Here is a 10,778-nt window from a genome sequence, read left to right as displayed (position 1 = left end):
ATTCACATCCAGTTTTTTGTTTTTTTCCCTCCTTTTAATAAAGGGCAAAATGGTCTTTTAACGTTTTATTATAACAAATTAAAAAATCTTACCATTTTCCCTTCATTAAAAGGAAAGAAAAAACAAAAAGAGCTGGATGTTAACTAAAAAATCTGACCAGATTTTGCTTTTGGATGAAAATGGCAACAAAATTGAAACCACAATGACCAAACTTCAAAAGTTTTGAGTTTTGGATTAAAGTAGCAAAAGTGACCAAACCTCATAGACCATTTTGACAGTTTACTCTTTTTGTAAAGTTACCCCTATATAAAACAATCTCAACTTAACATAAGACCATGCGTAGTGGTAAGGGTGAATAATGCCCCCACCCTTGGGCGTTTTCCGCCATCTGGCAGTTCAGTCAGCAAGGGCATTATTGGGCGTTTTTCTAAAATGGGTGTAGTGGGGATGTGTGTATTATGTTAAAAAGGGGTGTAAAGAATTAAATAAAAAAACTAACAAAAAATAGGGGATTGGCCAAGAAAAAGAGGGATGCATGTGATTGACCAACAATTTGCCATTTTAGCGTGATTCAAAACACGCTGGGGGGCTTTTTGTGAAATCACGTTCAATCACGCCTTGGGGGGGAGGGAGCGTATTTGAGGGAGATCACGCTGGATCACAGCCGACTACGGGTGGTCTAATAATAATTCATTTTCCTGCGTAGATAAATAAAAATAATCATAAAATATCCTGGATATTACCTGTCTATACATACGTATTCACAACTATTCCCCTATATATAACAACACCGTATAGAGACTGAAAACACCTTCTCTCCAAATTCAAACCAAACCAAACCCTAACCATCTCCGATCTTCACTCACACCTGAAAATGCGTGAAATCCTTCACATTCAGGGCGGCCAATGCGGCAACCAGATCGGAGCCAAGTTCTGGGAGGTCGTATGCGCCGAACACGGCATCGATGTCACCGGAAAGTACACCGGAGACTCCGAGCTCCAGCTCGAGAGAATCAACGTCTATTACAACGAAGCTAGCGGCGGAAGGTACGTTCCACGCGCCGTCCTCATGGATCTCGAGCCTGGAACTATGGACAGTCTCAGATCTGGCGCCTACGGTCAAATCTTCCGGCCTGATAACTTCGTTTTTGGCCAGAGTGGTGCTGGTAATAATTGGGCCAAAGGTCACTACACTGAAGGCGCTGAGTTGATTGATTCCGTTCTCGATGTTGTTAGGAAGGAGGCGGAGAATTGTGATTGCTTGCAAGGTATACACACACTTGACTTATTGTATAGATACTTGTTTGAATCTACTGTTGGATATTTTGTAAGATATGATGATAACTATAACGCATGTTTGAGTATTTGTACGGAAACTGTTAGGTTTATGAAGTGTGTTTATTAGTTATAGTGTTTGGAGTGATAGATCTACTTTGTGTATTTGAATCCTGTTGTGTTGTTTATACATTATGTTTTTACAGATGCAGACATTAAGATTAGCCTAGACATTCGTGATATTTTCTTTTCAGAATTAGGTTTGTTTATCAGTTTTTGTGTTTGTGTTTGTAGTGATAGATTTACTGTGTGCTTGTTAATCAAATTGGAGAAAATACGTGTATTCGAATCGTGACGCATCGTTGCAGGCATTAAGAATACTCTATACATGTGTGATATTTTCTCATTTGAATTAGGGTTGATCTTCTCTCTGCTGTGCTTGTTGTGATAGATCTATTGCGTGCTTGTTAATCCGATTGGAGAAAACATGTGTGTTCGAATCCTGATGCGTTGTTTATGCATTCTGTTTTTACGGATGCAGACATTAAAAGTTCAGGCATTATAGTAGCATACAGATAGCAAATGTAATTTATGCGATCCTATTTAGTATTTGTTCTACTTTATGTTAGTTATGAATGCATGTTTATAGTTTCTGTTTCGAAACGGTATTTTTCGAGTTTATTTTTGTTAACTAGAAATGGTTTTTGATGTGCAGGTTTTCAGGTGTGCCATTCTCTAGGAGGTGGGACAGGGTCTGGTATGGGGACACTTTTGATATCAAAGATTAGGGAAGAATATCCTGACAGAATGATGATGACCTTTTCGGTATTCCCTTCCCCAAAGGTTTCAGATACCGTTGTTGAACCGTACAACGCCACATTGTCGGTCCACCAGCTTGTGGAAAATGCAGATGAATGTATGGTTCTTGATAATGAGGCTTTGTACGATATCTGCTTCAGGACACTCAAGCTCACAACTCCAAGCTGTAAGTTTTCTGTTCCAAAATCATTTGGTGTTTCGCGATTGTCGTATCTGTTAATTTGTTCTAACTCGTGATTGGTTTTATGACAGTTGGTGATCTTAACCATCTTATTTCTGCTACCATGTCCGGAGTTACATGCTGTTTAAGGTTTCCAGGACAGCTCAATTCCGATTTAAGGAAACTTGCTGTAAACTTGATTCCATTCCCCCGTCTTCACTTCTTTATGGTCGGTTTTGCTCCACTCACATCTCGTGGGTCCCAGCAATACCGCGCCCTCACTGTTCCAGAGCTGACTCAACAAATGTGGGATGCGAAGAACATGATGTGTGCTGCCGACCCACGTCACGGGCGGTACTTGACCGCATCCGCCATCTACCGTGGAAAGATGAGCACCAAGGAAGTTGACGAACAGATGCTAAACGTTCAAAACAAGAACTCGTCTTACTTTGTGGAGTGGATCCCAAACAATGTGAAGTCAACCGTTTGTGACATCCCACCGACTGGTTTGAAAATGGCGTCTACCTTCATTGGTAACTCGACGTCTATTCAAGAAATGTTTAGGCGTGTGAGTGAGCAGTTTACGGCTATGTTCAGGAGGAAGGCGTTTTTGCATTGGTACACTGGTGAAGGAATGGATGAGATGGAGTTCACGGAGGCCGAGAGCAACATGAATGATCTGGTATCTGAATATCAGCAGTATCAAGATGCCACCGCTGATGAGGAGGGAGAGTATGAGGAAGAAGAGGAGGAAGAGGGAGATTATCAGGGTTGATGATATTATATTGCACAAGGGGTATTTGTTGATGGGGTTTTTGGTTATTGTAGGTGTATGTGTGTTTATACTCTCAACTACCATTCGATTGGATATGAAAGCAGCAGGGGTTTGGGTTTAGTTTGTGTTTTACAAGAAAGCATATGTTTTTGCTAAACGAGTATGTGTAATTCTGGTTTTGGATTATGAATATTATATGTTTTTGTGGTTTTCTTGTGTCTTTTAGAATTTTGCTCCAGTTTGGTTGTTTTCTGGCTGCTTGGTTCTGACAAGTCACTGTCGGAACACTGGATGTGCTGCAATATCTGGTCTGGAACTTCACTATACAACAACTTGAGACTGAGAATAGCATTATTAGAGTCGGCACACGCCTAAGGGGAGAATTGACCTTCATTTACTGCTTGCGATATAGTGAGTAGGGCGCCTGGCGACATATCATAAGGGGTGTATGAGTTGTGTCCTAACCAAACCATGACTGAATTTCTGGTTATTTAAAGAATATGCCAACTGGTTTGGTTAATTCGTTTCTGGCCTGGGCTAGGTTTGGTTATGGGTCTGTTGACGATGTAATGCAAAAGAACAATGTCGTCAAATGTTTGATTTCAAGTCACGAAAATGTCGTCAAGTGTTGAGAGAGGGAGTAAGAGTATTGTGTTTGGTTTGAAGCAATCTCCAGTTGACGAGAGAGCAAGAGTGTTGCATCTGGTTTGAAGTCGCTTTTAGAGGGATGTTCGAAGAATTGACGTTAATCAAGAAGACATGAATTGAAAGAATTTTTAAAGAAGAAGACATGAATTGAAAGAATTTTTAAAGAATCGGGAATCAATTAGGGTATTCCGATCGACTTGTTTGATTTTAGATTCGGTTCTTTTTCGTGAGAGTTTGAGCCAAAAACTTGTTAATGATTTGCAAAGGCATCTCCAACTACATATATTTAAACTATAATGTCAATCCAATCTATTTGGCGATGTGTAACAAGTACCTAAATTTTAAGTAGCAACATTAGGAGTCTGAAATTTTCTAGAGCTTTAAATCTCAAGGAAAATTAAGCGAAGCTATATACTCGGTGGTAGTTCACCTCGTGCTACTCGCCACGGGTAGCCATATCAGACATGGACGAGAGCGTTCCGGTTCCTTTCGCAAAGAAGCCACTGCCCCTTCTTTTTTTAGTACAAAATCTACCACTATATATAGAACTCTGCAACAAAATCTATCACTATATAGAACTCAAGTGCCTGTTACGGTTCTCAACATTAACCATAAAATATAGACCCCTCACTCAGTCACTTCATTAGAATTTCTAATTTATTGATTTAATCTGGTCGGTGTAGCTTTCGTTCAGAAACCAAACCATATATACTCAAATTTGAAATTTTGTTGAAGAATCCACCACCTTTTTTTTAATTTTGAAAAAGAGATTTATTTTAAACCATTGCACATCCCTTTCATGTTGAAAAATTCACACACTTGACTAACAATCAAATGTTAAACATCTTAAATAATTGTTAACAAGTATAAATTTTAGTAAACATATCTAACAAAATCAGAAATCAATGTTTTAAAAATTGCAGACAATGTACCATTCAAAATATAACCAAACACAGATATTCAAACTTACAAACACAACTCCTTACAAATAAACTTCCCAGCTTCTGAGGAACACAGACCCACAAACATCAAAACATTTTTTGTCCACAAACCCAATTTTAAAAGATATCAAATCAAGATTATATATACACTCATACGTTCTAGAGATCCAAATAAAACAAAAACCAAAAAAGATGCATTTTCTTTATGTCTTCACCTCCAACAAGGACCCATCTTTGAGCATCTCCCGAGCATCATTCTCCATTCCTAGGCTAAACAAAGCAGCCGCTTGGAGATACAACGCAGTTGACCAATTAGGCGACGCCACCTGGGCTTGCATCGCGTCTCCCAACGCTTCTTGTGCTTTGTTGTTCATCAAGTAGCACAAACACCGTCTTGCGTACACAGTTGGTGAGATCATTGTTCCATTGTCAATGAACTGATCAAAACAACCAAATCTTTATTTGTTCTTACAACACAAAATCAAGTATTCTTCTAAATTGTATCGATGGGTATTTTCGACTTTAGACTTACACTCGTGTATGATTCGATAGCAGCATTGTAGTCCTTGGCTTTGAATGCAGTGTCCCCGCGTTTTCTACCGTTCAAAGCATCCTGTAACTGACTTGTCCACATTTGGAATGAAAGCTATAATAAAATAAACACAAAAAATAGTTAAGATATATGGGCTAGTGACTACTTAATAGATATTTTAAATAAATAATTGGAATAATGGATTTTAATAATCTCAACTATTGCCCATTGACCGGCAACGGTCCCAACTTAAAAAATTCTCACTGGCGGTCCCATCTTTTCACATATTGGCCTTCAATGGACCCTGACTAACAGAACGCTAACACCGTTAGTCTCCGGTCGCCGGAAAAACGTTTTTGGCCGGAAAACTCAACCTTTTCGTCTCAAACTTCTTTGTAACCTTATTACGCACCTTTAGAAACCTATTCTAGTAAAAAGCCCCAATTATTAAGGTCGCCAGAAAAACTCCTTTTTCGCCGAAAAACTTCTTTTTGGTCAGAAAACTCAACTTTTTAGCCGAAAAACTCAAAGTTTTCATCCCAAACTTGTTTGTAACCATAGATCGGACCTTTAGGAAACTTTTTCCGACCACAAACGTTTTTCCGGCGACCGAAAACTAACGGTATTAGGGTTCTGTTAGTTAGGTTCCATTGAAGGCCAATATGTGAAAAGATGGGACCGCCAGTGGTAATTTTTAAAGTTGAGACCGTTGCCGGCCAACGGACAATAGTTGGGATTATTACAATCCATTATTCCTAAATAATTTGCTAAAAAGAATATAAAGTAGAAAAGCAATATAAAGACCTCATTTGCAGCCCCCTCATCATCCTTGTATCCAACTTTTTCCAGCATCTCATGTATGGCAGTTAGATCCATTCTAGAGCACGCTTCCCCAAACGGCGATAACAAATCCGTTTCTTTAGTACTTTCCGCCGGGGTTATTTGAGTAATTTCCATCAAGGCAAGGGAAGACACCTGTTTAATCAGATTATCGAACACAATAAAGTAATATACTAGCCAAATATTCGTATAAATTAGCATGAAACAGACATACCTCTGTTTGCTTGTGAAGAGCAGTGAGCGATGTCACAACAGATTTTGCATTGGGCCTTTCACGAGGCTCGTATTGCAAACAACGTGAAGCTATTTTTACTAATTCAGCCCCGTCATCGTTAGAGAAATCGCCCTCTAAACATGAATCTGTTAACATTTGAAAATTCTTTTCACGTATTAAGTCGAGTGCCTGCGTTTAACAGAAGATAAGCTTATGAGTTCATTCTGTAACCGAAAACCATGTAGTTAAAAAATTAAGCTTACATGGCTAGGGGGAATGTGCTTTCCACTAAGCAGATCAAGTAGTATGGTCCCAAAACTGTAAATCACACTTTCTGCTATCACTCTACCTGCCATTAGGTAAATAAACGAAATGAGTTTGCTTTAATATAAAAAGGAGTAAAATGCCATTTTCGTTCGTCCCTGAGGTTTGGCCAGTTTTGCGACTTTCGTCTAGAGGTTTGTTTTTCCGCATATGGATCCAAAAGGTTTGAAATCTTACTATTTTCATCCGGCTCGTTAACTCCATCCATTTTTTCCGTTAAGTTAGGGGTATTTCCGTCTTTTTTGTTAACCTAAAGGGCAATTTGGTCTTTTTCACTTTATGTACAAGCATTTAGCATAATGTACAAGTATTCAAAATACCCTTACTAAACAAGTAGGTAGAAAGACGAAAATACCCCTGACTTAATGGAGAAAAACGGATGGACTTAACAAGCCAGATGAAAATGGCAAGATTTAAAACCTTTTGGATCCAGATGCGGAAAAAAACCTTTGGATGAAAGTGGCAAAACTGGCCAAGCCTCAGGGACGAAAATGGCATTTTACTCAATATAAAAGTTAAAATATCAACATGTTTCTTGTGTAGCCATTTGTTTGACCTGTTTTCATATATTCAGGAGGCGTGAAAGCTAAGTTTGTACTGTAACTTTTCCCATCTCGGCTATTTTTCATCAGTCCAAAACATGAGAGCCTGGGATTACATTCCTGCGATACACCAACCCTCCTTATAAGTAATCATTTCTTGAAGAACAATAGGTATTTCATTATGCAAACAGACATGTTGTTACCTGATCAAACAAGATTCTATACGCGTTAAGATCATGGTACAGTGATCGCCCTTTGCTGCAGCAGTACTCTAATGCTTGTGCCAAATATAATGCCACCCGTAAACGCATGGCCCATTTCAGTGGTTGGCTTTCCCCTAGATTCATATAAGTATAATGGTTATAGTTTTTATACATTGTAGGGAAATAATAGAACTTTGTTATATAATAACTAGAGTTAAGTTCCCGTAAAAATAAAATTAACGTACTAAGCGTACGAATTGGGGGAAAAAGCAAAAAGTGGCGGTGGCATTTTGGTAACTATCAGCAACTTCTGTAGAGTAATTTTGTAAATGTTCATGTAGAGTTATTTTGGTCGTGTAGGGTAATTATCAAAATTGTAGGGTAATTATCAAAATTACACTAACCTCCCCCCCCCCCCCCCCAAACTAAAAGCTAAAAACTAAACCATAAAGCTAAACCCCATAACTAAATGCTAACAAAATTACTCTACTAGAGTAATTTTGAAGTTGCTGATAATTACCAGACCACCGCCACTTTTTGCTTTTTCCCCAGTAACTTTGAAGTTGCTGATAATTACCAGATTGCCACCGCCACTTTTTGCTTTTTCCCCCAATTCGTACGTTTCGTCTGTTAATTTTATTTTTATTTGATCCTTTACCATAATAACTAAATGCTTTATGAAAAAAGGAACTCACAATGAAATAGATGCTTGGATAAAGTTTCATTAGACATGAACTCTGCCACCAGCAATCTCTCATCTCCTTCACAGCAGCATCCCAACAAATTTGCTAATCTTTGGCTCCTAAGTTGCCCAACTGTTCTTGCTTCATCCTAGAAACACAATATCACATAAATATTCCACCTGATGCACACACTATATGCATGCACATATATGTACAAATGGATAACAGTCTACGGATGGCAAACGAACCCGAATCAGATGGATAACTCTGAAACCCGAAACATCATGACTGGTACTCGGTATGGGATTAGTTTTTAAAAAATTTCGCGGGCATAGTGTTGCAGGAATCGATAGGCGCTAGTCGATCGGTGAGGTACCAACTACCGATTAATCGGATTGAGATTTTTATATAGAATTTTTAGTTTTATATATACACACACCTTTTTATATGTATTTTTTTTAAGTAGACATGTTTTAACCCCTCGTTGACCCATTTTTTAAGTAATTGGAGGGAATTTATAAGGTTCCATGCAGTTAATGCGGTAAAATATCGGATATCGGTCAAGGACCGATATTTGAAATATAGGTTATCTCGGTGAGATATCGGTAATTTTAATATAATGCAGAATTTATATATATAGCAATTTAACAACAATAATTCAGTGATATATCGGTTATATCGGTCAAATATCGGTGATATCGGTCAATATCGCCGATAATATCGATACCTATATTTTACTAAGGGACCGATATATCACCGATATTAACTGCATAGATAAGGTTTGGTCGAAATATGGCCGGAATCTGGCCAGAGTAGGACCACCGTTGACTGCCTAGCGAATACTCGGTGAACCTCCGACTAGTGATTAATCGGAGCCTAGGCGGGATTTTTACAACCATGCGACTACGAGAAAGTTATGGTATTAGTTGATACCCAGCCCAGTTACCCAAAACATACACACCAGTTATTTTTATTTTTTTATTCATTTTTGGATAACAGAGTAATCTACTAATTCAGTCAATTTAGTTCTTACATTTCTAATTTCCTTTGGTAATAAAAATATAAAGAAATTAAAATAAGTATTTAAAAAATCCCATTCGGTCATTTTTAACAAACTAACTGGTATACCCGATGGATAATTACCCCGAAATCGGTCCAAACCTGTACCATAGCCATCCCTAACCCACCAAAACCATATACAAATCAGAAGACAAGGAAGGGGTGTAACATAACATACAAGAAACTGGCGAGTATCAGGCCAAGCCGACTTGTTAAACCGCTTAATAGCGATCAAACGATCACCATCATCCAGCTTTCCTTTATACACAACATTAGGCGCTTTCTCACCATGCTCAGACACAACATTCTCTACAGAAAACCCACCAGTCGCAGCTTTTAATTCCTCTAATTTATACTCCCTAAAAGCAGGCAACTTTAGCTTATCATTCTCCCCATTGCAGTTCTCTGAGACATTTCATCAAACAGGTTATGTGCATTAAAAAACAAACATACATATATGATATATCAAACAGTAGATGATCAAACACATACCCTGTTCAGATGAACGAGGAACTTTTGATCTAAAACAACGGGAACAACATAAGGGAAAGGAAGAACATGAATAACAAGCACCCATTGATTACTGGTTTTCTCTGAAAGTGTGTCAAAGGGGGTGAAGAATGAAAAGGGTTTTTGTCATTTGTATAAAAATGTATGATTACATTGAGGAGAGAGGAGTGTGATGATGGTGGATAAAACAACAGTGATGTTTCTGTAAACCATCATTCTCTTTCTCTCTCTCTCTCTCTCACACACACACACTCACTCTACTCATTCTCCTACTCGTAGGTTGTGTGAAATGTGCTTACAAAAAGTGTTCATGTTTTCTGTGTGTTCAAACATGAGTTGCATTTCAACCCCATCAATATTTTTAGTTTCCGTTTAAACAGTTAAATGAACGAATATAAACTAATATCTAGTTTTTGTTTATTTATTTAGGTTTGTAAATGTTCATTTATGTATATTAACTAGTTGGATACTCCGCCCGCGTTGCGGGGCGTTAAGCCGAATATTTCTTAGTTTCATAACATGTACGCATGTATTTTAGTTACTTGTGCATATTAATCATAACACGATCTTAAAAAAATTAAATCGAGTCAACCAATTAAACCAAAACACTGCCATACTTTTGCTAAAAAGAAAAAGATGGCAAGCCTGAGATGGGGGCAAAATAGTAAATTGTCAGAAACAATGAGCGAGTGTTAGACACCTGGTTGACAAAAAAGTTAGATTGAGTCAACCAAGTAAAATAAAAACTACTATAGTTTGCAAAAAAAAAAAAAAAAAAAAAAAAAAAACCTAAAACGATGGCAAGACTACAGATTTTAACTGGGGGCACAATCAAAAGTTTTTAAAAGAGGGCAAAACCAAAATTTTGTTTTGAACTCGGGCAAAATCATAGTTTTGAACGAATGGCAAAATCGTAATTTTTAGCTGCGGACAAAAGCATAATTTTATTTTGAATTGAGGGAAAAAGCGTAATTTTACACTCAGGGCGAAATCATAATTTTTGAAAAGGGGGCAAAATCATATTTTTCAACTGAGAGCTAAATCGTAATTTTGAGTTAGGGAAAAAACTAAAATGACGGAAATACTACAAATTTTAGCTGGGGCAAAATTGTCATTTTTTAAATGAGAGCAAACTCATAATTTTAAACCGAAGAGAAATTCATAATTTTAAGTTGGGAATAAAAGTATAAGTTTATTTTGAACCGGAGCAAAATCATATTAAAAATGAAAAAAAAAAAAGAAAGTTGGGGCAG

General features: G+C 37.7%; 2 protein-coding genes across 2 annotated transcripts; one reads left to right on the top strand and one right to left on the bottom strand.

Annotated features, from left to right (window-relative positions):
• The first annotated feature begins 786 nt into the window (after positions 1 to 786).
• LOC110940095 (tubulin beta chain) lies at positions 787 to 3,241 on the top strand. Its single transcript, XM_022181655.2, has 3 exons — positions 787 to 1,268; positions 1,991 to 2,260; positions 2,347 to 3,241. The coding sequence occupies exons 1-3, from the start codon at positions 875 to 877 to the stop codon at positions 3,027 to 3,029; spliced, it is 1,347 nt and encodes a 448-aa protein (XP_022037347.1). The 5' UTR covers positions 787 to 874; the 3' UTR covers positions 3,030 to 3,241.
• Positions 3,242 to 4,585: 1,344 nt separating this feature from the next.
• Positions 4,586 to 9,879, bottom strand: LOC110940097 (serine/threonine-protein kinase BSK5). The gene is made up of 10 exons (XM_022181656.2): positions 9,508 to 9,879; positions 9,194 to 9,420; positions 7,969 to 8,104; positions 7,274 to 7,407; positions 7,085 to 7,190; positions 6,468 to 6,553; positions 6,205 to 6,393; positions 5,955 to 6,125; positions 5,151 to 5,264; positions 4,586 to 5,055 (listed from the first exon to the last, which is right to left on the bottom strand). The coding sequence occupies exons 1-10, from the start codon at positions 9,590 to 9,592 to the stop codon at positions 4,822 to 4,824; spliced, it is 1,482 nt and encodes a 493-aa protein (XP_022037348.1). The 5' UTR covers positions 9,593 to 9,879; the 3' UTR covers positions 4,586 to 4,821.
• Positions 9,880 to 10,778: the final 899 nt, after the last annotated feature.

This window comes from Helianthus annuus, chromosome 5 (genome assembly GCF_002127325.2).
Source record: "Helianthus annuus cultivar XRQ/B chromosome 5, HanXRQr2.0-SUNRISE, whole genome shotgun sequence".
NCBI classification, from domain to species: domain Eukaryota; kingdom Viridiplantae; phylum Streptophyta; class Magnoliopsida; order Asterales; family Asteraceae; genus Helianthus; species Helianthus annuus.
The sequence above is the reverse complement of the archived record's forward strand: the minus strand, read 5'-3'. Positions and strand labels throughout refer to the sequence as shown.

Bases quoted from the DNA above. Each gene is read 5' to 3' on its own strand.
- LOC110940095 (XM_022181655.2), top strand. From the start codon at position 875: ATGCGTGAAATCCTTCACATTCAGGGCGGCCAATGCGGCAACCAGATC. The intron at 1,269-1,990 runs GTATACACACAC...TTTGATGTGCAG, and splicing joins GAATTGTGATTGCTTGCAAG to GTTTTCAGGTGTGCCATTCT. The intron at 2,261-2,346 runs GTAAGTTTTCTG...GTTTTATGACAG, and splicing joins CAAGCTCACAACTCCAAGCT to TTGGTGATCTTAACCATCTT.
- LOC110940097 (XM_022181656.2), bottom strand. From the start codon at position 9,592: ATGGGTGCTTGTTATTCATGTTCTTCCTTTCCCTTATGTTGTTCCCGT. The intron at 9,421-9,507 runs GTATGTGTTTGA...GAAATGTCTCAG, and splicing joins TCCTCGTTCATCTGAACAGG to AGAACTGCAATGGGGAGAAT. The intron at 6,394-6,467 runs GTAAGCTTAATT...TGTTAAACGCAG, and splicing joins AGCACATTCCCCCTAGCCAT to GCACTCGACTTAATACGTGA.